This window comes from Haliotis cracherodii, unplaced genomic scaffold, assembly GCF_022045235.1.
Source record: "Haliotis cracherodii isolate W230 unplaced genomic scaffold, xgHalCrac1.p SCAF_7, whole genome shotgun sequence".
NCBI lineage: Eukaryota > Metazoa > Mollusca > Gastropoda > Lepetellida > Haliotidae > Haliotis > Haliotis cracherodii.
In genome coordinates, this window is record NW_027266330.1 from 35,582,821 (window position 1) to 35,610,157 (window position 27,337).

The 27,337-nt window shown below is 42.5% G+C and overlaps 1 protein-coding gene across 1 annotated transcript in view; it reads left to right on the forward strand.

Moving 5' to 3' along the window:
- Nucleotides 1-27,337, forward strand: part of LOC139448367 (NALCN channel auxiliary factor 1-like) — a 117,785-nt gene that overhangs the window by 85,602 nt on the left and 4,846 nt on the right. Inside the window, exon 2 of the mRNA XM_071229907.1 lies at nt 27,018-27,189. Within this exon, the coding sequence (XP_071086008.1) occupies nt 27,018-27,189 (172 nt within the window). The remainder of the gene's footprint in view (nt 1-27,017; nt 27,190-27,337) is intronic.

Consider the following 27,337-nt stretch of genomic DNA (forward strand, 5'->3'; position numbering starts at 1 on the left):
GTATTTAGTATAGTATGTCTCGCAAGCTCTCAATGAAATGTCCAAAATGCAGACGAAACAACAATAAAGATAATTATCCCGATTTTTTACAACACATTACCTGGTATGTCACATGATAGTCACATGATATGTCACATAATAGTCTCAAGATATGTCACTTGATATAGTCACAGGGTATGTCACATGATAGTCACATGGAATGTCACATGATATGGTATGTCACATTAAGATGTTGCCTAAAAATGATTTTTGACAGGTCACTCCCATTTAAGGTATGATGGCCATTGTAAAAATGGTTTCACTGTGGGATATGTGTGTGTCAAAGTTCTATATCGGTTTCTATTATTTGATATAGAAAAAAAAATATGATTAAGTTCTACTCTAAAATGTCCTTGTAGAAGTTGAAACAACGAAAGGCCCCTCCATTTTAACACATCTCCAGACGACCAGCCTCTGCAGCTGGGTTTGCACTTCCATGTTCTGGCGTAGACTCCTACCATGAACAGCTATCAAATGGTTTATTCCAGTAAAACCCTCTCTGCCCTCTCACTTCAAAGTAAAACTCTCTGAACCCTACTCAATGCTTCCATTTACCAGCAGCGGTTCCAACCATAACTAAGTGCTGTTTCCCAGTTGGAGGGATTCCCTCAAATCTCTAACCATCCACAACCTCCGAGGACCCTCCCCCTCCACCCCTACCCCCACCTCCTCCACCCCCACCCCTCCGTACCATACTCCCTGAACACCACAGATTGGATCAATACTGCCTGGACCTCGTGTAATAGCCACTTACTATGCCGTGGATTGTGGATTCAGGACATGTCGAAGGTACCACCGATGCCTGCTGACTTGATCGTCTCTATGCTATGTGCTATGCAAGGGAAGTTCTTGAAGTGGTTGGGGTAGTGGGGTAGCCTAGTGGTTAAAGCATTTGTTCATCATGCCGAAGACCCAGGTTCTATTCCCCACAAGGGTGTAATGTGTAAGCCAATTTCTGGTGTTCCCTGCGATGGTATTGCTGGAATATTGCTAAGAGCGGCGTAAAAACCATACTCACTTATAGCCTCTTTTCCAGTGTATGCTGAGGAACTGGGTTTGAACCCCTACATTGGTACAATGGGTGAAGCCCATTTCTGGCGTTCCCTGCCATGGTATTGCTGGAATGTTGCTAAAGGTGGCGTAAACCCATACTCACTCACTACTCACGTGAAAGGGAATTCAAATAAGCATTTTCATGGAACAGTTACAGAAAGTCATTGATAATCAATTTCAGTGTCTGCATTACAATATGACTATCACTCGGCCAACAAAAAACAAAGTGGTTGGTCAGAAAATCAATACATGATAGCAAAAACTATGAAGCTTCTTTCCCAGTGTATATACGCATGGAGATATGCCAGCTCCAGCCAGCCTCCACTGATCCCAGATTTCCTGTTGTATCTTACAACCTACAGGAACATCACTTGTAACAGAGGAAACAGGTACATCACTTGTAGCAGAGGAAACAGGTACATCACTTGTAACAGAGGAAACAGGTACATCACTTGTAGCAGAGGAAACAGGTACATCACTTGTAGCAGAGGAAAGAGGTACATCACTTGTAACAGAGGAAACAGGTACATCACTTGTAGCAGAGGAAACAGGTACATCACTTGTAGCAGAGGAAACAGGTACATCACTTGTAACAGAGGAAACAGGTACATCACTTGTAGCAGAGGAAACAGGTACATCACTTGTAGCAGAGGAAAGAGGTACATTACTTGTAACAGAGGAAAGAGGTACATTACTTGTAGCAGAGGAAACAGGTACATCACTTGTAACAGAGGAAACAGGTACATCACTTGTAGCAGTGGAAACAGGTACATCACTTGTAGCAGAGGAAACAGGTACATCACTTGTAACAGAGGAAACAGGTACATCACTTGTAGCAGAGGAAACAGGTACATCACTTGTAGCAGTGGAAACAGGTACATCACTTGTAGCAGAGGAAACAGGTACATCACTTGTAACAGAGGAAACAGGTACATCACTTGTAACAGAGGAAACAGGTACATCACTTGTAACAGAGGAAACAGGTACATCACTTGTAGCAGAGGAAACAGGTACATCACTTGTTGCTGAGGAAACAGGTACATCACTTGTTGCTGAGGAAACAGGTACATCACTTGTTGCTGAGGAAACAGGTACATCACTTGTTGCTGAGGAAACAGGTACATCACTTGTAGCAAAGGAAACAGGTGCATCACTTGTAGCAAAGGAAACAGGTGCATCACTTGTAGCAAAGGAAACAGGTGCATCACTTGTAACAGAGGAAACAGGTACATCACTTGTAACAGAGGAAACAGGTGCATCACTTGTAACAGAGGAAACAGGTACATCACTTGTAACAGAGGAAACAGGTGCATCACTTGTAGCAGAGGAAACAGGTGCATCACTTGTAACAGTGGAAACAGGTACATCACTTGTAACAGAGGAAACAGGTGCATCACTTGTAACAGAGGAAACAGGTACATCACTTGTAACAGAGGAAACAGGTACATCACTTGTAGCAGAGGAAACAGGTACATCACTTGTAACAGAGGAAACAGGTGCATCACTTGTAGCAAAGGAAACAGGTGCATCACTTGTAACAGTGGAAACAGGTACATCACTTGTAACAGAGGAAACAGGTGCATCACTTGTAACAGAGGAAACAGGTACATCACTTGTAACAGAGGAAACAGGTACATCACTTGTAGCAGAGGAAACAGGTACATCACTTGTAACAGAGGAAACAGGTGCATCACTTGTAACAGAGGAAACAGGTACATCACTTGTAGCAGAGGAAACAGATACATCACTTGTAACAGAGGAAACAGGTGCATCACTTGTAACAGAGGAAACAGGTACATCACTTGTAACAGAGGAAACAGGTGCATCACTTGTAGCAGAGGAAACAGGTGCATCACTTGTAACAGAGGAAACAGGTACATCACTTGTAACAGAGGAAATAGGTGCATCACTTGTAGCAGAGGAAACAGGTGCATCACTTGTAGCAAAGGAAACAGGTGCATCACTTGTAACAGAGGAAACAGGTACATCACTTGTAACAGAGGAAACAGGTACATCACTTGTAACAGAGGAAACAGGTGCATCACTTGTAACAGAGGAAACAGGTACATCACTTGTAACAGAGGAAACAGGTGCATCACTTGTAGCAGAGGAAACAGGTGCATCACTTGTAACAGAGGAAACAGGTACATCACTTGTAACAGAGGAAACAGGTGCATCACTTGTAGCAGAGGAAACAGGTGCATCACTTGTAGCAAAGGAAACAGGTGCATCACTTGTAACAGAGGAAACAGGTACATCACTTGTAACAGAGGAAACAGGTACATCACTTGTAACAGAGGAAACAGGTACATCACTTGTAGTAGAGGAAACAGGTGCATCACTTGTAGCAGAGGAAACAGGTACATCACTTGTAACAGAGGAAACAGGTACATCACTTGTAGTAGAGGAAACAGGTACATCACTTGTAACAGAGGAAACAGGTGCATCACTTGTAACAGAGGAAACAGGTACATCACTTGTAACAGAGGAAACAGGTACATCACTTGTAGCAGAGGAAACAGGTGCATCACTTGTAGCAAAGGAAACAGGTGCATCACTTGTAACAGAGGAAACAGGTACATCACTTGTAACAGAGGAAACAGGTGCATCACTTGTAGCAGAGGAAACAGGTGCATCACTTGTAGCAAAGGAAACAGGTGCATCACTTGTAACAGAGGAAACAGGTACATCACTTGTAACAGAGGAAACAGGTACATCACTTGTAACAGAGGAAACAGGTACATCACTTGTAGTAGAGGAAACAGGTGCATCACTTGTAGCAGAGGAAACAGGTACATCACTTGTAACAGAGGAAACAGGTACATCACTTGTAGTAGAGGAAACAGGTACATCACTTGTAACAGAGGAAACAGGTGCATCACTTGTAGCAGAGGAAACAGGTACATCACTTGTAACAGAGGAAACAGGTGCATCACTTGTAACAGAAGAAACAGGTACATCACTTGTAGTAGAGGAAACAGGTACATCACTTGTAGCAGAGGAAACAGGTGCATCACTTGTAACAGAGGAAACAGGTACATCACTTGTAGCAGAGGAAACAGGTACATCACTTGTAGTAGAGGAAACAGGTACATCACTTGTAGCAGAGGAAACAGGTACATCACTTGTAGCAGAGGAAACAGGTACATCACTTGTTGCTGAGGAACCTGTTGCCTGTGTAATCAAGTGAGAGTCAAATGATGGCTTTTACCGTTACAATCACACTAAAACCTGCCTCTGTATCTTCACTTGTCTAGGTCGCAGTGTCAGGGAAGATAGTAGAATACACTGCCTGGGGTGTTTATTTTCCCTGGAATGTTTAATCCTGTACATATAGACACATCCATTATCTGGTGTTGTGGAGGTGCTGGAGGAGATTGTGATGGTGAGGTTGTTGCTATCGGGATTTAATCTGTGTTAATTTGGCTTGTTTCTCCTTTGTCTACTCCCAAGTGTTGGGAAGCAGCATGTGTCTGTAACAATCTCGATTTATATTAGGACGTAACTTGGCACGACTATCAGCTGACTGGCTCTGGAGGGGCACTTGTGTAGGTAGCTAGACCTTGGGGTGAGGGTAGGGAGGTGCACTTGTGTAGTCAGCTAGACTTGGGGTGAGGGTAGGGAGGTGCACTTGTGTAGTCAGCTAGACTTGGGGTGAGGGTAGGGAGGGGCACTTGTGTAGTCAGCTAGACTTGGGGTGGGGGTAGGGAGGGGTATTTGTGTAGGTAGCTAGACCTTGTTGTGAGGGTAGGGAGGGGTACTTGTGTAGGTAGCTAGACCTTGGGGTGAGGGTAGGGAGGGGCACTTGTGTAGGTAGCTAGACCTTGGGGGTGAGGATTAGGGAGGGGCACTTGTGTAGGTAACTTATAAGACCTGGGAGTGAGGGTAGGTATTGGAACTTTATTGTGAATATATACTGGGAATGGGTGCAATAATATTTATCATACCTCCATGTTAGAATGATGAGATCTAACAGGTTTACGTGATCTTTTTAAAGTATGATGTATCCCGCCTGAGAGGGTAATCATTTCTGAGCAGGAGAATAAATCCCTTATACCCCGCCATGAAGAAGACATAGGGTGTGGGTGCAATATTGTATATGTGGCTATACAGGGAGGGTGCAATATTGTATATGTGGCTATACAGGGAGGGTGCAATATTGTATATGTATCTATACAGGGAGGGTGCAATATTGTATATGTGGCTATACAGGGAGGGTGTAATATTGTATATGTGGCTATATAGGGAGGGTGTAATATTGTATATGTGGCTATACAGGGAGGGTGCAATATTGTATATGGGGCTATACTGGGAGGGTGCAATATTGTATATGTGGCTATACTGGGAGGGTGTATTATTGTATATATGGCTATACAGGGAGGGTGCAATATTGTATATGGGGTTATACAGGGAGGGTGCAATATTGTATATGTGGCTATACAGGGAGGGTGCAATATTGTATATGTGGTTATACAGGGAAGGTGCAATATTGTATATGTGGCTATACAGGGAGGGTGCAATATTGTATATGTGGCTATACTGGGAGGGTGCAATATTGTATATGTGGCTATACTGGGAGGGTGCAATAATGTATATGTGGCTATTCTGGGAGGGTGCAACATTACATATAAGGCATGACAAGGACAGCACTATTATATTGCAGTACAAACAGGTATCATGTATGGCAGTACAGCGAAGATTGGATGGATAGTATGGGGAGTATACATTCATGATTGTGAAGTTTGTTTTCCAGTTTGATGATGCTTTCATTACAAACTGTGAACACAGTGTTATGCCCCAGTCTATTACGACACAGCCCTGGTACTGACAGCTGTGCATCATGATACCGTATCGCTGTGGTTACACCTGCCAACCATCCCGCCAACCATGCTTAGGTACTTGGAGTCGAGAACACTCGGTACTCTATGACTGATGCTATCAGGGATGAACCTGCTTGGCTACATGTGTCTCTTGATGAAGAGGTGATGTTGGGGGAGAGCAACATCGTGTTTACCCCGAGATAAGTGCACAGTTGATATCATTGTCGTGAATGTATCAGACTTGTCTGAGTTGGGGAAAACTTACACGGGTCTTGGAAGCTGTGAATTAATCCAGTGGCGGTGTTCTGTGTTGAAGAGGAGGAGATCTGATCCCTCCATGGTCTTCCTTCATCATCGCTGAGTCTGTGTCATGGGCACGTGGATGATTAAGCTATTAAATATTACAAGCATCTCGGGTCTGGTTACATCCTCTGGTGATCTGCCAATCAGAGGGAAAGGAGGGGGACAGACAGGAAGGTCAAAGAGTAAAATACAGAATTTTGGGTGCTCTTGAAGATAATGGATGTTATTTAACTGTTCGAAGATTCTTTTTTATTTTGTTAACACAGAACTTATTTAAAGTCCTTGAAGTGAATTGTGAAATATGAAGAAACATATATTGAGAATGGTATTCTTTTTTTAACCTTCTCTGATGAGATATTCTGTTAGATATATACAGATATGATATGATATGAGATATGAGTATGGTTTTATGCTGCTTTTAGCAATATTCCTGCAATATCATGGCGGGGGACATCAGAAATGGGCTTCACACATAGTACCCGGGAATCGAAACTGGGTCTTAGACATGTCGAGCAAACGCTTTAACCACTAGGCTACCCGACCGCCCCTACACAGGTGATACCAGATGAGGAATACTTAACTGGGAGATAGCTCAGATATTGCTGTGTCAGTGGGGAATAATGCCATGGTATGTCTTGGATAGCTCAGATATTGCTGAGTTAATTGATATAATGCCATGGTATTTCTGATGTTGCTGACTTAAAGGATATAATGCCATGGCATATCTGATGTTGCTGAGTCGGGGATATAATGCCACGGCATATCTGATGTTGCTGAGTCAGGGATATAATGCCATGGCATGTTGCTGAGTCAGGGATATAATGCCATGGCATATCTGATGTTGCTGAGTCAGGGATATAATGCCATGGCATGTTGCTGAGTCAGGGATATAATGCCATGGCATATCTGATGTTGCTGAGTCGGGGATATAATGCCACGGCATATCTGATGTTGCTGAGTCAGGGATATAATGCCATGGCATGTTGCTGAGTGAGGGATATAATGCCATGGCATATCTGATGTTGCTGAGTCGGGGATATAATGCCATGGCATATCTGATGTTATACAACCTGTTCTTATTATTTATATAATCTAGAAATTATGATTTAAACTAATAAGTATTGTCTAACAGACAGGTGCTTGGTCTTTTTTGACATTTTGGGTTGATGGCTCCTTTAACCAATAACAATCCAACAGATGCCTAAACAGTCAGTGCTGCTTATTTGCTTTTGGGGGGTTGGGTGGCCATGTGGGTAATGTGGCTGTTGATTCATCTGACAAACATGTCTGCTTTGGCCACCAGCAGTTGGACTTCAAATCAGTTTGTGTTTCAACATCTGCTCTGCACAACCTGTATAAGGCCATCCCAGATAGTTGCATTGACCTTGGTGTGATTGACCCTGGTGTGATTGCATGGATCCTGGTATGGCTGCATTGGCCCTGATATGGCTGCATGGACCATGGTATGACTATATGGACTGTGATATGGCTGCATGGACCTGGTATGGCTGCATGGACCCTGGTATGGCTGTATGGACCCTGGTATGGCTCCATGGGTCCTGATATCACTGCATGGACCATGGTATGATTGCATGGACCCTGGTATGGCTGTATGGATGCTGGTATGGCTGTATGGATCCTGGTATGGGTGCATGGACCCTGGTATGGGTGCATGGACCCTGGTATGGCTCCATGGACCCTGGTCTGGCTCCATGGGTCCTGATATCACTGCATGGACCCTGGTATGATTGCATGGACCCTGGTATGGCTGTATGGATGCTGGTATGATGGCATGGACCCTGGTATGGGTGCATGGACCCTGGTATGGCTCCATGGACCCTGGTCTGGCTCCATGGGTCCTGATATCACTGCATGGACCCTGGTATGATTGCATGGACCCTGGTATGATTGCATGGACCCTGGTATGATTGCATGGACCCTGGTATGGGTGCATGGACCCTGGTATGGGTGCATGGACCCTGGTATGGGTGCATGGACCCTGGTATGGCTGCATGGACCCTGGTATGGCTGTATGGACCCTGGTATGGCTCCATGGGTCCTGATATCACTGCATGGACCCTGGTATGATTGCATGGACCCAGAGATGGCTCCATGGACCCTGGTATGGCTGCATGGACCCTGGTATGGCTGCATGGACCCTGATGAAGCTGCATGGGCTGTCATGCAGGCTGGCCTACTGATTATACAAGTCTAATTAAGGTGAGGCCAGTCCAGTTGGAGGCCTGGTGGAGCATGGCTCATGCAGACGGAAGCTGGATTTCTCAAGGAGCTGTTCTGCCAGTAAGCCTAGCAATTACTTGAGGGGAATCACATGGAATCGGTACGAGTGTCTGTGACAGATTCAGTTGCTGTCTTCTACTCTGACCGGAAGCAAGGAAACCAGTGACAACCTGTCCACATCACTTTAGATTTACACTGTGTCAGAGCTGTGGCAGTGTCATAAATGTTGCAGTGTCATAGATTTGGCAGTGTCATGGATGTGGCAGTGTCAGTGCTGTGGCAGTGTCATGAATGTTGCAGTGTCTTAGATGTGGCAGTCTCATAGATGTTGCAGTGTCATAGGTGTGGCAGTGTCATGATGTGGCAGTGTCATAGATGTGGCAGTGTCATAGATGTGGCAGTGTCATAGGTGTGGCAGTGTCATAGATGTGGCAGTGTCATAAGTGTCAAAGATGTGGCAGTGTCAGTGCTGTGTCATGAATGTTGCAGTGTCTTAGATGTGGCAGTCTCATAGATGTTGCAGTGTCATAGGTGTGGCAGTGTCATGATGTGGCAGTGTCATAGATCTTGCAGTGTCATGATGTGGCAGTGTCTTAGGTGTGGCAGTGTCATAGATGTGGCAGTGTCATAGGTGTTGCAGTGTCATAGATGTGGCAGTGTCATAGGTGTGGCAGTGTCATAGGTGTTGCAGTGTCATAGGTGTGGCAGTGTCAAAGATGTGGTAGTGTCATAGGTGTGGCAGTATTATAGGTGTGGCAGTGTCATAGGTGTTGCAGTGTCATAGATGTGGCAGTGTCATAGATGTGGTAGTGTTATAGGTGTGGCAGTGTTATAGGTGTGGGAGTGTCATAGGTGTTGCAGTGTCATAGGTGTGGCAGTGTTAAACACATACATTCTTGATTCAATCATTGCAGGAAGGTTATGAGGTGGTGTGAAGGTCCCTGTTTTGTGATGTCTTGAAACTGCTTATACTTCCTCAGAATCAGATCTACATTAAACCCCAAACATAAGCTTCATTGATTTGGTTGGGTAGGGCAAAATCTTCTGTGTTATTGGATCGACATCAATTGATTCATATCCCAAACATATGTTCTAGTGATTTGAGTGGTTGTCGCAAAATATTCCTGGGAATGAGATCTACCTGAATCACATCCACCTTTGTCCTTCCCCAACGCAATAAACATGAACACATTCACAATTAAGTTCTTCAGCCTTTGTAATGTTATATCTGAATGACCATTCGACCTCATTTCAGCGCCCAAGGGCTATGTAAAACACTCAAACTAGATCCCTGCTATCCTGCAATATCTGCCCGCGTTATCCCTTTGATGTCATTATGTAGCCGTATCCTAGTGGCCGAGAGAGTTAGTCCGAAGTGATGCTATCTCCCCTCCACGTACACAGTGTAGCAGGGCTTCACGGCAGCAGCGCCAAACACACTACAATTCATTAAATGGCCTTGCCCCTGGAGTAGCTCGATACTATCCCACGATGCACTTGGACCAAGCGATTGATCACCAAGGACAAATATGCACAGAGCTTGATGACTGTTTATGAATAATAAATACTTGTTCAATGGTTTGCTTACAGGTACTGGTGATTCTGATTTAACTGAGAAAGGTCTGTATTGAATAAAACAGTGCTGAAACAATGACGCAGAGGATCATTCTCTCATAACAGCATTGTGTTGGTTAATGGCCTTAAACTCAAACAGGAACTGGAAAGGAACATCTGCTTTCTTTGAAGGCTAAAACACTGTACTCAGATCTGTATACATTGGGACCTATCCCTTACACTGAAGAGTGAGGGAGTGTTGCTCAATAACATACTCAGCATTATTTCAGCTATTGTAACAAGGCAGTCAGTATTATTTCAGCTATTGTAACGCGGCAGTCAGTATTATTTCAGCTATTTTAACACGGCAGTCAGTATTATTTCAGCTATTGTAACGCGGCAGTCAGTATTATTTCAGCTATTGTAACCCGGCAGTCAGTATTATTTCAGCTATTGTAACACGGCAGTCAGTATTATTTCAGCTATTGCAATACGGCAGTCACCATTATTTCAGCTATTTTAACACGGCAGTCACCATTATTTCAGCTATTGTAACACGGAAGTCACCATTATTACAGCTGTTGTAACACGGCAGTCAGTATTATTTCAGCTATTGTAACGCTGCAGTTAGTATTATTTCAGCTATTGTAACACGGCAGTCACCATTATTTCAGCTGTTGTAACGCGGCAGTCAGTATTATTTCAGCTATTGTAACGCTGCAGTTAGTATTATTTCAGCTATTGTAACGCAGCAGTCAGTAATATTTCATCTATTGTAACATGGCAGTCACCATTATTTCAGCTATTGTAACACGGCAGTCAGTATTATTTCAGCTATTGTAACGCGGCAGTCAGTATTATTTCAGCTATTGCAATACGGCAGTCACCATTATTTCAGCTATTGTAACACGGCAGTCACCATTATTTCAGCTATTGTAACATGGCAGTCAGTATTATTTCAGCTATTGTAACGCAGCAGTCAGTAATATTTCATCTATTGTAACACGGCAGTCACCATTATTTCAGCTATTGTAACATGGCAGTCACCATTATTTCAGCTATTGTAACACGGCAGTCAGTATTATTTCAGCTATTGTAACGCAGCAGTCAGTATTATTTCAGCTATTGCAATACGGCAGTCACCATTATTTCAGCTATTGTAACACGGCAGTCACCATTATTTCAGCTATTGTAACATGGCAGTCAGTATTATTTCAGCTATTGTAACGCGGCAGTCAGTATTATTTCAGCTATTGCAATATGGCAGTCACCATTATTTCAGCTATTTTAACACGGCAGTCACCATTATTACAGCTGTTGTAACACGGCAGTCAGTATTATTTCAGCTATTGTAACGCTGCAGTTAGTATTATTTCAGCTATTGTAACGCAGCAGTCAGTAATATTTCAGCTATTGTAACACAGCAGTCAGTATTATTTCAGCTATTGTAACGCGGCAGTTAGTATTATTTCAGCTATTGTAACACGGCAGTCAGTATTATTTCAGCTATTTTAACATGGCAGTTAGTATTATTTCAGCTATTGTAACACGGCAGTCACCATTATTTCAGCTATTGTAACACGGCAGTCAGTATTATTTCAGCTATTTTAACACGTCAGTCACCATTATTTCAGCTATTGTAACACGGTGCTCAACAATATTTCAGCTATTGTAACACGCCACTCAACAATATTTCAGCTATTGTAACACGGCACTCAATAATATTTGATCTATTGTAAAACGACACTCAACAATATTTGATCTATTGTAACATGACACTCAACAATATTTCAGCTAATGTAACACGGCACTCAATAATATTTGATCTATTGTAAAATGACACTCAACAATATTTCGGCTATTATAACACAGCAGTCAGCAATATTCAGCTGTCACATCAGTTTGTAAACCAGTGACTGAAAGTATGAGTAATCATCCAACTGATCTCAGGGCCACCCAATCCACATTCACGGATTGCAACCATGGAGACATCCTTTTGGAAAAGGAGGCTGGCATTTTGTGATCACAATACATTCATTTTCAATCATATCCCGAAATGAGTTTAGTTATAATTGCTTTTAAAATTTGCACACCCAGGCACCTATAAAATTGAGCCAGTTTCAGAAATCACTGTTTAGAACAAGAGAGAATGGTGTCATCACTGTTCAGAACAAGAGAGAAAGGTGTCATCACTGTTCAGAACACAAGAGAAAGATGTCATCACTGTTCTGAACAGGAGAGAAAGGTGTCATCACTGTTCAGAACACAAGAGAAAGGTGTCATCACTGTTCTGAACAGGAGAGAAAGGTGTCATCACTGTTCAGAACAGGAGAGAAAGGTGTCATCACTGTTCAGAACACAAGAGAAAGGTGTCATCACTGTTCAGAACAGGAAAGAAAGGTGCCATCACTGTTCAGAACAAGAGAGAAAGGTGTCATCACTGTTCAGAACAAGAGAGAATGGTGTCATCACTGTTCAGAACACAAGAGAAAGATGTCATCACTGTTCAGAACAGGAGAGAAAGGTGTCATCACTGTTCAGAACAGGAGAGAAAGGTGTCATCACTGTTCAGAACAAGAGAGAAAGGTGTCATCACTGTTCAGAACAGGAGAGAAAGGTGTCATCACTGTTCAGAACAGGAGAGAAAGGTGTCATCACTGTTCAGAACAGGAGAGAAAGGTGTCATCACTGTTCAGAACAAGAGAGAAAGGTGTCATCACTGTTCAGAACAAGAGAGAAAGGTGACATCACTGTTCAGAACAGGAGAGAAAGGTGTCATCACTGTTCAGAACAGGAGAGAAAGGTGTCATCACTGTTCAGAACAAGAGAGAAAGGTGTCATCACTGTTCAGAACAAGAGAGAAAGGTGTCATCACTGTTCAGAACAGGAGAGAAAGGTGTCATCACTGTTCAGAACAGGAGAGAAAGGTGTCATCACTGTTCAGAACAGGAGAGAAAGGTGTCATCACTGTTCAGAACAAGTGAGAATGGTGACATCACTGTTCAGAACAAGAGAGAAAGGTGTCATCACTGTTCAGAACAAGAGAAAAAGGTGTCATCACTGTTCAGAACAAGAGGAGAAAGGTGTCATCACTGTTCAGAACAGGAGAGAAAGGTGTCATCACTGTTCAGAACAAGAGAGAAAGGTGTCATCACTGTTCAGAACAGGAGAGAAAGGTGTCATCACTGTTCCGAACTGGAGAGAATGGTCTCATCACTGTTCAGAACAAGAGAGAAAGGTGTCATCACTGTTCAGAACAGGAGAGAAAGGTGTCATCACTGTTCCGAACAGGAGAGAATGGTGTCATCACTGTTCTGAACAGGAGAGAATGGTGCCATCACTGTTCCGAACAGGAGAGAATGGTGTCATCACTGTTCTGAACAGGAGAGAATGGTGTCATCACTGTTCTGAACAGGAGAGAATGGTGCCATCACTGTTCCGAACAGGAGAGAATGGTGTCATCACTGTTCTGAACAGGAGAGAAAGGTGTCATCACTGTTCAGAACAGGAAAGAAAGGTGCCATCACTGTTCTGAACAAGAGAGAAAGGTGTCATCACTGTTCTGAACAGGAGAGAAAGGTGTCATCACTGTTCAGAACAGGAAAGAAAGGTGCCATCACTGTTCTGAACAAGAGAGAAAGGTGTCATCACTGTTCTGAACAGGAGAGAATGGTGCCATCCATGTACATGACAGGAGAAGTGATGTGACAGAAAGGTCATGTAACACAAAGTACGAAAGGATAAAAGGGACATGTATTGATTTTGTACCAGTGGGGTTTAACAGAGCCTCTCTCTCTAGCAGCTTGGCTTGATGGCCACCAACTTGGTGGGCACTGCATGCTTGTATTGATCGGTAGCCAGAATTGTGCCTTTTTCGGTGGACCTCAGTTGCTTACTGACATCAAGTGCTGCCTTCTTTATGAGGGAGTAAACATCTAGGAAGACACCCTCCTGTACCATGGCCAGCCAGATGCTGTTATCACTGTCTTAATCTTCCATGTCCGAACACGTCATTGTGTCTGTAGTCCACTGGCACATTTGGTTTTTAGCCTTGTCCCTTGGCAGTGGTATTTCAGGTGTTACGACCTGTAGCGGGGATCACATGAATCAGTATACAAGCCACAGTGTCCTTCTTAATGCAGTACCGATGATGTAGGATCACATTTATACGCGGAATGAAGATATGTACAGTCTGACCAAGTCCACCTTGTTTTATGATTGTGCATGATTGTCATAAGCGGAGCTTATGCTTGTCGTAAAAGGCGGGACTGGGTGGTCAGACTCGCTGACTTGGTTGATGCAATCGTCATATCCAGATTTCGTTGGTCGATGCTCATGATATCAATCACTGGATTGTCGGGTCCAGACTTGATAATTTACAGACCACTGTCATATAGCTGGGATAGATCCCCACGGTGGGGTTATTATCAAATATCTGAAAGGCATTTTCCTTTGATTACGTAACCAAAATGATTTTCTTGAAGGAGAGGCTTCAAAATAAACTGGGCTCTACCGATAATTTTGATGTACTGAATGTTTTATTTTATAAATTGGTAGTGCTAATGAATAACTTAGATTGTTAGTGGCTGTACCCTCGAGGGGGGTTGAAGTAGCGTAAAATTATTGTCTCCCTAAGAGGGTATGTAAGTCCCAAATCATTTGAAGTATTTTTATGCATACCAGAATTTCAAAACGAAGCATTTTTGTCATTTTAATATCAGGCTTAACTTGTAAACTATCGCCAGTGACTGAAGGGATGATATAAATCCTGCCGGGGTCCATGCAGGAAGCAAAGGTACTGTAAGTCCCCTTGGTCCCTGGTATGGTGATCTCCCTCTAGTTACTGACGATCCCTAGCCCATTTTTATATTGTGTTGTTCACTGATACTTGTGGCTTTTATATATTCTCAACTAGTTTTAAATCGAATCTGTGATATTCTAGTTATTGTACTGTCCTTGGTTGACAGCTTTTTATTTAGTCTAAATCTATGTATTGTTAATGTACTTCTCGTCACGATATGGCTAAAATACTGCCGATGTGACGTTAAATCTTAACTCACTCACTCACTCACTACAGTCCAGCTTGGATACTGTATACTTGTTGACATTTACCACACAGGAAGTATAGGATGTACAGACCTAATCATAAATAAGTCTTCCTTATAGTCCAACACTGATACTTTATATTTCTTGATCAAACCACAAGAAATAAAGGATTACAGACCTAATCATAAATAAATCTTCCTTATAGTCCAACACTGATACTTTATATTTGTTGATAAAACCACAAGAAATAGAGGATTACAGACCTAATCATAAATAAATCTTCCTTATAGTCCAACACTGATACTTCATATTTGTTGATAAAACCACAAGACATGGAGGATGTACAGACCTTATCATAAATAAGTCTTCTTATTTCCAGATATGTATAAACATATCACCAGGTGAAATAGTTGGACTTGTATTAAGTATACCCTGTCACCTCCCTGTTGTGATGGGGCAGCAGGGTAAGACAAAGTGTTGATTGCCTACGTGGGTACAATGTGTGGTGATATGACTGGAATAATGCAGATAGAGACGTTAAACGTCACTCACCCACTCACTCACTCGCTGACTTGTTCTCTCACTTACCCTCTCACTTGCTCATCCACTTACTCACTCACTAACTCACTCGCTGACTTGTTCTCTCACTTATCCTCTCACTCACTCACTCATCCACTCACTCATCCACTCACTCATCCACTCACTCACTCACTCACTCATTCACCCACTTACCCACTCACTCACCCAATCACTCATTCGTACCCGACCACCCACCCTTTCATAATAGAGATGTTAAATGTCACTCACCCACTTACACACTCACCCCTCCACTTACCCACTTACCACTCCACTCCACGCTCTACCCATCCACTTACCCACCCACTTACCCATGCACACCTCCATTCACCCACTCACCCACCCACCCACCTACTTACCCACTCACTCACCCCTCCACTAACCCACACACCCACTCACCCACTTACACACTCACCCCTCCACTTACCCACTTACCACTCCACTCACCCGCCTACCCACCCACTTACCCATGCACACCTCCATTCACCCACTCACCCACCGACCCACCTACTTACCCACTCCCTCACACCTCCACTAACCCACCCACCCACCCACCCACACACCCACTCACCCACTTACACACTCACCCCTCCACTTACCCACTTACCACTCCACTCACCCGCCTACCCATCCACTTACCCACGCACACCTCCATTCACCCACTCACCCACCCACCTACTTACCCACTCACTCACCCCTCCACTAACCCACCCAGCCACCCACTCACCCACTCACCCACTTACCCACTCACTCACTCAACACAAAGCAATCCCTTGTGTAATCTGCAACCATTGTTGTATTTGTGGCTGTAGTACTGTCCGGCACAGATAAGCCTCTCTGCTTGTCTGAGCCCTGTCTTACCAATAGGCTCCTGGCACTGATTGGCTTATTTCTCCTCGATCGCTGCCTCCACTTGGCCCAATCAGCTCCAACTACGGCCTAATTTCTTCCCCATCTCCCCTCTATTTGAATAGTAAGTTGTAATTTTTCTATGACCGTTGATGGATGGAGTGTAGGCTTCATCCCAATGTGGTTTCTGTGATGAGGGGTCTGTGTGTTGCTGCAGTCACTGATCTTAGCGCCGACGGAGTTGTCATGTTGATGCTGCTGGTGTGTTTACATTCTGTGTTAGGAGCTTGTAAAAATAATTTGTTCCCCTTAAGCTTCAATTTTCTCATCACTTTCCCACCCAGCTGTTCTATTTTGGATATATCTCGTATTCATTATCACTGGTCTAAGGCATCACAACTTTCTCTGAAGAGTTACATCCCTTGGCTGGCAGGATCTGCTGTTCAAAGCACAATTCACTCCAGTTTTGATCGTATTACTTCCCCCAAAGTAACTATCTACATCCTGTGTTGTTTTGAGCTTACCTAACCCATTAGGCTGATATGCCATGATAAACTGTTCAACTGATGTCTTGGGCTTCATTTCTTGCCCTGCAGAGTTGCATCCCTTGACTGCCAGGATCTGCTGAGCTTACCTACCATTGTATGCTGACAAGGCATGATATGTGAATTGCTGTTCAAATGGGCGTTGTTGCGAACATCTCATCGCAATGGGATGTACAGAAGAACACATTCGTTTGATTTTGATAGCCTGTCACTATATGACACACCATAGCTAACTACAATAGAGCTAGACTATCGAGAGTCTGATAGATTTGATGGCTATAATCTTTGAGAATCATGTTTAGTTCCCCATAGTTGTTATCTGAATTGTTTCATCAGTTTATTACAAGAAACATGTTTAGTTCCCCATAGTTGTTATCTGAATTGCTTCATCAGTTTATTACAAGAATCACGTTTAGTTCCCTATAGTTGTTATCTGAATTGCTTCATCAGTTTATTACAAGAATCACGTTTAATTCCCCATAGTTGTTATCTGAATTGCTTCATCAGTTTATTACAAGAAACATGTTTAGTTCCCCATATTTGTTATCTGAATTGCTTCATCAGTTTATTACAAGAAACATGTTTAGTTCCCCATAGTTGTTATCTGAATTGCTTCATCAGTTTATTACAAGAAACATGTTTAGTTCCCCATAGTTGTTATCTGCATTGCTTCATCAGTTTATTACAAGAATCACGTTTAGTTCCCCATAGTTGTTATCTGAATTGCTTCATCACACCATAGATTTTCCATTCCAACAGTTTTTAGTAAACGGGATCATTGGACAATTCATTTAGATGTGTAGGTCTTTAACATCTCTTTCAAGTGGTGTCTTGCAAGAAAACATTTATCATTTAATTGTTGTCTCACAAGGGAGCTGTATCAATCAACTGTTGTCTTGCAAGCACATTCTATCATTCAACTGTAGTCTCACAAGAAACTTTATCTTTCAACTGTAGTCTCACAAGAAACTTTATCATTCAACTGTAACCTCACAAGAAACTTTATCATTCAACTGTTGTCTCACAAGAAACTTTATCATTCAACTGTTGTCTTTCAAGAAACTTTATCATTCAACTGTTGTCTCACAAGAAACTTTATCATTCAACTGTTGTCTCACAAGAAACTTTATCATTCAACTGTTGTCTCACAAGAAACTTTATTGTTCAACTGTAGTCTCACAAGAAACATTATCATTCAACTGTTGTCTCACAAGAAACTTTATCTTTCAACTGTTGTCTCACAAGAAACTTTATCATTCAACTGTAGTCTCACAAGAAACTTTATCATTCAACTGTTGTCTCACAAGAAACTTTATCATTCAACTGTAGTCTCACAAGAAACTTTATCATTCAACTGTTGTCTCAAAAGAAACTTTATAATTCAACTGTTGTCTCACAAGAAACTTTATCATTCAACTGTAACCTCACTAGAAACTTTATCATTCAACTGTTGTCTCACAACAAACTTTATCATTCAACTGTAACCTCACTAGAAACTTTATCATTCAACTGTTGTCTTGCAAGCACATATTATTATTTAGCTGTTGTCTCGCAGGAACATTCTATCATTCAACGTTGTCTGTCAAGACCCTATAGTATTCAACTGTGAGAAGAGCATTCTATCTTTCAACTGTTTCACTCATTCATCTGTCTCAAGAACATTTCATCATTCAAATGTTGTCTTTCAAGAACAGTAAATCATTGAACTGTTGTGTCAAGAACACTTTCTTTCAACTTTCTCAATAACCTCCATAATTCAACCGTACATCTCTTGAATGAATATGTTCAATGGGTAGATGTTAAACAATTGTAGGTTTTGTAGATTTGATGCACTGCAAATTGCAATGGGCTCCTGTTGGAAACATTGCTTTACTTTGGATCCATAGAAACTGCCTCTGTCTAAGTAGGACCTCTGTTACCACTAAACACTCAGTCAGTCAGTCAGACCTCCAGTGTGGACAGTCTTCAGTTGGTATCTCAGATATGTGTAGAGCTTATGACTCAGGGAGACACAGCAAATAGGGCCTATTGGCCCAAGTATATATGTTTGTAATGCTGCACTCATGTTGAGGATATGAAGATCTGCTTCAATGGTTCCCCTATTGATCTGGAAAGCAGGGATCATTTGCTTCCCATTGTTACACAGACTAAACCCCATCTTCTACCCCCATTGTATGGCCATTGATCCTGTCTGCGTGGTGGCTGGACCTCAAGCCAGGGCTAAGGTCTGTTTGCACTGGGATGTAACTGGATTTCAGTCAATCATTATCATGTCTACTAAGCATGGCATTCACTCTGAAACAGAAGCAGGATTTGCCCCGGGACTCCTCCGCATCTGAGCAAACAACAGCTCCGATATTGCTCATCTATAGTTGCACTCCTGCTGGGAGTAGCCCCCTTCTATTCACTGTCAACATTTGCTATATTTTGCCTCTAAACATGGGTAAATTGCTTCTCCATAGCACAACTTGTTTTGTATTCACCTCATGTACCTGATGGATTCTTGTTTTACATTCACCCATGGTACTTACAGCACTCAATGAGCGATTCTCATTTTACATTCACCCTGTGCATCCATATCACATCTGAGTGAGTCGTGTTTTACACATGCCAATTTCAGCTTTTGCCTTTTAAAAATGTTGTCATCCTCAAATTACTTGTGAGAGAACAATTTCCTGCCATTTGACTCACGTAGAAATCCAGTGTTAACTGGACTGTAACCTTGGCCCTGGTTGTCTGAGAAGGACAAGACATGCTCGCTCGTTGTCATGACTAACCAGTGAATCACAAGTGAAATATTAAATCATTTTTCACTTCCATTTTGTTAGTTCCTTCTTTTGTGTCAGAGATCAAATCAAATCAAATATCAAATCATTGTACAAAAGGTTCTGGACCAAATACATTTGAGTACAATTTACCATTTGGATAATTTACATATTATTTATGTGGATCACATAGATTTCAGTATATCAGTGGTCAACATTATATGCGTAACAACTCATGGATGTATGACAAGCTTTAAGGGTATGCGGTTTAACCATTATTAAAATTGTTAATCCTTTCCATTTAAAGTATAATGTATAATTCTTGATTTATATTCAACCTAATTTCACCCATACCAAACTGTGCTATCTATTACAAAGTGATTCTTGTTTTACACTTACCCCGCACCATTATGGAGATTCTTGTTTTACACTTACCCCGCACCATTATGGAGATTCTTGTTTTACACTTACCCCGTACAATCATGGAGATTCTTGTTTTACACTTACCCTGCACCATTATGGAGATCCTTGTTTTACACTTACCCCGCACCATTATGGAGATTCTTGTTTAACACTTACCCCGTACAATCATGGAGATTCTTGTTTTACAGTTACCCTGCACCATTATGGAGATTCTTGTTTTACACTTACCCGGCACCATTATGGAGATTCTTGTGTTACACTTACCCCGTACAATCATGGAGATTCTTGTTTTACACTTACACCCGTACCAAAATGAAGATTCTTGTTTTACACTTACACCTGCACCATTTTGGAGATTCTTGTTTTCACTTACCCTGCACCATTATAGAGATTCTTGTTTTACACTTACCCCGCACCATTATAGAGATTCTTGTTTTCACTTACCCTGCACCATTATGGAGATTCTTCTTTTACACTTACCCCGCACCATTATTGGGATTCTTCTTTTACACTTACCCCGCACCATTATTGGGATTCTTGTTTTACACTTACACCTGCACCATTTTGGAGATTCTTGTTTTCACTTACCCTGCACCATTATAGAGATTCTTGTTTTACACTTACCCCGCACCATTATAGAGATTCTTGTTTTCACTTACCCTGCACCATTATGGAGATTCTTCTTTTACACTTACCCCGCACCATTATTGGGATTCTTCTTTTACACTTACCCCGCACCATTATTGGGATTCTTGTTTTACACTTACACCTGCACCATTTTGGAGATTCTTGTTTCACACTTACCCTGCACCATTATGGAGATTCTTGTTTTACACTTACCCCGCACCATTATAGAGATTCTTGTTTTCACTTACCCTGCACCATTATGGAGATTCTTGTTTTACACTTACCCTGCACCATTATTGGGATTCTTGTTTCACACTTACCCTGCACCATTATGGAGATTCTTATTTTACACTTACCCCATACCATTATGGAGATTCTTGTTTTACACTTACCCCACACCATTATGGAGATTCTTGTTTTACACTGGCTTCATGTATTATTTCAGCTGTAAATCTGAGTACCATGACATTGAATTTCTCCAAATATTAGCTTATTTATAGATGTTTGTCAAGAATGAATCTATGTACTTCAGTAACTATTTGGCTCTCTCAAAGCCCTTTGCAGATGACAATGACTTTACTCTCTTAAAAAGGATGAATTTTGCAAATTATTTGCAAATATCAATAACATGACATAATATTTTCTTCTTCATATCAATATTTTTTTCTGAAGAAACCTTAAATGCATTTCACTTTTATGTCAATCTTTTGTAAAGGTCAGACGGTTTTATCAACCTTTAAACATTGCTTCTTATGAAATTGGATTTAACTTGAAGAATATAGCATCATAGGTACTTTATGTGGGCATGGCCCTTATGGGAGGGTGGGACATCATCCATTAAGGGGGTTACAGGGTAGTCTAGTGGTCTATGCATCCGCTCAGCTCACCAATTAGGCTGGTTTGTTTTCCTGCATGGGTAGTTAAAACCAGTGAAAAGTAGGTCTTGAATAGTTTGCTTAATTTTTTTTTTCTATTTTTTTTAACACCACACTCAGCACTATTCAAGCTTTATGACATCAGTCTGTAAATTATCAAGTCTGGACTAGACAATCCAGTCCTTGACATCATTAGCATTGATCTACGCGATTGGGATACAATGAAATGCATTAACCAGGTCAGCAAGCCTGACCACCCGAACCCGTTAGTCGCCTCTTATGACAAGCTTGGCTTGCTGAAGGCCGATTCTAACCCTGATGTTCATGGGGGAGTTTGTCTCAGACTGCCTTTCTGGACTAACGAGGTTCCGCCCAGCGCCATTACCTTTCACTTGACAGGCCAGACTTCAGAGTCATCTATATTAAATCTTTATTGCTGATTTAGAATCAAAGCAGTCCAATTTCAACCCAGGTCATTACAAGCATCACTTCCACGTTGACCCCAAAGTCCCTATTTACCCCCACAGTCCACTATTTACCCCACAGTCCCCTATTAAAGTCTCTCGGTCCTGGTTTAAGCCCTGGTTGTGTGTTTGACAGCCCATTCTGTTGGTCAATCGGCTCTAATCCGTCCAATCTGTCAAGGACCCACGGAGCATCCCGGCCTGTCCTTCATCAAACCTTCATCCCAAACTTCACCGCTGTCCAATCTCGACTGATGTCGATGGACAGTGTAATGAGATCAATAAAATGACCACTTGGTGGCTCAGCGACTTAGCCAGGGGCAGTGGTCAGAGTCCAGCCACTTCAAACCAGAGAGGACATCAACCAAATGAGGTGAACATTTGGGCTGGAGGCAGACTGCCCTCTCACATACAGGCCCAGATAGCTCAAGATGACCATTTGACCACGCACATGTAGGTGGCCAAACATCAATCTCATGCATGGTCAGTCAGAATCAATAGCACGCTTAGCAAAGACACTTTTACTTGGATCGAATTTCAAGGCTTTGTTGTCTTTGGGTATGTGCCTTGTCATACGAGATAACTAACTGTCAACATTGACATAGCATTATAGCATATTGGGCAGTGTGAATATTGAGCCATGTGATATGTTAATGTCTTTTAGCTGCAATCACATTTGCAAGGACAGTCCATAATGTAGGAAACCAGTTTCAGAATATGGATCGAAACCAGATGCCACAGGTGTCCCCGAGAGTCATCTAAGGCACCTCAATTCACAGAGTAGAGTTGCTTTTCTTGGGAGTCCCGGGAACCTGGTAGTCAGGTGTCACAGGTGTCCCCGAGAGTCATCTAAGGCACCTCAGTACACAGAGTAGAGTTGCCTTTCTTGGGAGTCCCAGGAACCTGGTAGTCAGGTGTCACAGGTGTCCCTCTGAGTCATCTAAAGCACCTCAGTACACAGAGTAGAGTTGCCTTTCTTGGGAGTCCCAGGAACCTGGTAGTCAGGTGTCACAGGTGTCCCTCTGAGTCATCTAAAGCACCTCAGTACACAGAGTAGAGTTGCTTTTCTTGGGAGTCCCAGGAACCTGGTAGTCAGGTGTCACAGGTGTCCCTCTGAGTCATCTAAAGCACCTCAGTACACAGAGTAGAGTTGCCTTTCTTGGGAGTCCCAGGAACCTGGTAGTCAGGTGTCACAGGTGTCCCTCTGAGTCATCTAAAGCACCTCAGTACACAGAGTAGAGTTGCCTTTCTTGGGAGTCCCAGGAACCTGGTAGTCAGGTGTCACAAGTGTCCCCGAGAGTCATCTAAGGCACCTCAATTCTGCATAATGACACTTTGCACTCTTGTCCCACATAAACCTGATACAACTTTTTAAGCAGCGTTAATGGCCAACTCAATGATTAGAAGCATGCTATGATGGATAGAATACAGAATACTGGATACCGTTTGCCACATTGGTAAGGGATGGGCATAAGCTTCTTAGTAATGGTTTCTTAAAAAAAATTAGCCATCTTGCTGAAATAAATGGAGGTATTTTATGAAAAATACTATATTTTACAGTCAATCCAGCACTTGTTAGTACACATAGACGGTTGTAGAAGCTCCAGCCTTTGTGTAGGGGACTGAAGTACAGTCTAGTGACTCCAGGTGACCTACTGATGCCCTGCTACATGCCCTGATGTCGACCTGGAGTCACACAGTCTATCCAGCACTTGTTGGTACACATAGACGGTTGTAGGAGCTCCAGCCTTTGTGTAGGGGACTGAAGTACAGTCTAGTGACTCCAGGTGACCTACTGATGCCCTGCTACATGCCCTGATGTCGACCTGGAGTCACACAGTCTATCCAGCACTTGTTGGTACACATAGACGGTTGTAGGAGCTCCAGCCTTTGTGTAGGGGACTGAAGTACAGTCTAGTGACTCCAGGTGACCTACTGATGCTCTGCTACATGCCCTGACATCCACCTGAGGCACACAGTCTATCCAGCACTTGTTGGTACACATAGACGGTTGTAGAAGCATGCTGTCTTTGCCAGGCTGTAGGTCAGACTCTGTATCAGTTTAAAGGTACAAGAAGTCAAAGGGTTTTGAATATGTTTTCACTTCTAATTGATATGGAAGGGGGTGATGGGGGGATCAAAATATATCAAACTATTTTACTGATTCACACAACTGTCTGTTTATCTCTGGGTAGGAGTGTCTGTTTATCTCTGGGTAGGAGTGGGTTCATCTCTGGGTAGGAGAGTGTTTATCTCTGGGTAGGAGTGTGTCTATTTATCTCTGGGTAGGAGAGTGTTTATCTCTGGGTAGGAGAGTTTATCTCTGGGTAGGAGTGTGTCTATCTCTGGGTAGTAGTTTCTGTTTATCTCTGGGTAGGAGAGTGTTTATCTCTGGGTAGGAGAGTGTTTATCTCTGGGTAGGAGTGTTCATCTCTGGGTAGGAGTGTGTTCATCTCTGGGTAGGAGTGTCTATTTATCTCTGGGTAGGAGAGTGTTTATATCTGGGTAGGAGTGTGTTTATCTCCGGGTAGGAGTGTCTATTTATCTCTGGGTAGGAGAGTGTTTATCTCTGGGTAGGAGTGTCTATTTATCTCTGGGTAGGAGAGTGTTTATCTCTGGGTAGGAGTTTGTTTATCTCTGGGTAGGAGTGTCTATTTATCTCTGGGTAGGAGAGTGTTCATCTCTGGGTAGGAGTGTGTTTATCTCTGGGTAGGAGGGTCTATTTATCTCTGGGTAGGAGAGTGTTCATCTCTGGGTAGGAGTGTCTATTTATCTCTGGGTAGGAGAGTGTTTATCTCTGGGTAGGAGTGTGTTTATCTCTGGGTAGGAGTGTCTATTTATCTCTGGGTAGGAGAGTGTTTATCTCTGGGTAGGAGTGTCTAATTATCTCTGGGTAGGAGAGTGTTTATCTCTGGGTAGGAGTTTGTTTATCTCTGGGTAGGAGTGTCTATTTATCTCTGGGTAGGAGAGTGTTTATCTCTGGGTAGGAGTGTCTAATTATCTCTGGGTAGGAGAGTGTTTATCTCTGGGTAGGAGTGTGTTTATCTCTGGGTAGGAGTCTTTTTTCTGTTTGGGCTTAGCCTATGCAGAGATTTGCTTGCAACAGCATGTATTGTTCTAGCCTGTGTGGTAATTCAGTTAAACACCAGTACTCTAACCACAGTTATGCCACTTATAGGTGATGATTGGTTAATATGACAGTGAACAGACAGGTGATGTTATGATATTGACGTATGGATATGAGGCAGGCTACTCCCAAGTCACATGACACCTGTCTGATGGTGCTGTCGTCTTCACACTGTTAGAAGTGGAAACAGATGTCATCATGACTGAACCAATTGGATTACACTGGTTCATTGTGCAATACTGAATACAAGAAATGTCGACAACCTTCGGCATTTTCAAACAGTTTCAAGCGAACAAACTCCATGGAATCTTGGAAATTATTATTTTCTTTCAAAAAGCAGATTATTTCGTCGTGACTGTGATGCTCTTGCAGAGGACTGAAATCTACTACAGTGTTCCCTCACTTTTGCACTCCTCAATATAGCACTAACTTGGTATACACATGCAGTAACACATTGCTCACAAAATTTACATTGTCTATTGCACTAAAAATATAGTTCATCTAGTCAACTTTTAATGGGTATAATTTAAGTTGTCAACCAGTCTCTAGGGGTATGTGATGTGGTATACCCGATGTGTAATCTATGTACCCCGTGCCCTCACGTGAGGGGTACATAGATTCACACACAGGTAGGGCAGGGATGGGTAACTCGGGCACTCGGGTTGGGTGGGTCCGCAGAGTAGGACCCGGGTACCCACAGGACTACCGGGACCTGTGGTTAGTCATGTGATATATAGTTAAATGACAATAGCAATAAAATTCCATGGTTTGGATAGTACAAGTCACTAATGTTCGCATTTCTGTCTGACTATGTGTAGATCCTGTCTGTCTTTTATATGTTCGAGTAATGACAAAGCTTCAGTCAACTTCAGTGTATGTACAATCAGATTGTTTTATACTACATCTAAACACTTTTTCCAAGGCTCCGGTAAAACAATTCCCATATGAACATTTTGTGTCCAACAGCAGGTACCCGGGTAGGGTCGGGTAATCAGGGGTCGGGTACCCGGTTAGTAAATTTGGACTCATCCCAGCCCTACACACAGGGTAGATCACAACATATGCCCTGAGAGATCGGTTGACCAAGAATTTTTCTCACCAACATTCCTTCATACAGACCCGGAATATATGTCTGAAGTTTCATCAAGTAAAATGCTTTGATTCAGCCACAGATGATGCAAACAAACCAAGTTACTTCCCTTTACCTAATGCGTCTGGATAAACATCAATTCATTTCAGCTCAACGATACTTATGCGAGATAAGCAAGTTACCTAAGGTGTGTTACGATTGATTTCTCAGCAGGCTGGAAAAAAATTATTTTCTCATGAGCCAATCAGCTAGTATTTTATTGTAAGGTGAGATTATCAGATATGTCATTCTATTTAAATATACACTTGACATCTTATGACAACCAGTTTTGGGAAGTATGGAAAAATAAAAATTGCACTATCAAAAGTTATTTTGAAAACTTCCTTATGATAAGTTATACAAATGTCTTTGTTTCCTTTTCAGACGGGAGTGGTATGTCCTGTCCTTAAGAATGGTTCATTGTAAATTCTTTTTCCTTTTCAGCATCCTTCACAAGTATGTTAACTACATCCCCTTTTCAAGTGCTTTTCAGGGAATGACAACCTTGTATGTTTCCGCTCTGTCAATGGTATTTTGTCCTGGATGAGATATTAACCATGTTGTGTTGTTGTGTATTTCAGACAGCCTACAAGGAATGGTTGTGTGCCACCAAGTTGACATATTACCACAACAACATGGACCAGCCAGTGCCTCCGTGTGGAGACTTCTGCTCTAAAGTGGAGAAAATGTGTCCCTTCTTTCGTCCTGACAATGATGATACACATGCTGGTGATCCCAGTTTTATATGCAAAGGTAGGTCTCACCATATCCCACATAGGTCTCTCAGTCTCCCACATAGGTCTCACAGTCTCCCACATAGGTCTCAGTCTCCCACATAGGTCTCACAGTCTCCCCACTTAGGTCTCACAGTCTCCCCACATAGGTCTCACAGTCTCCCCAC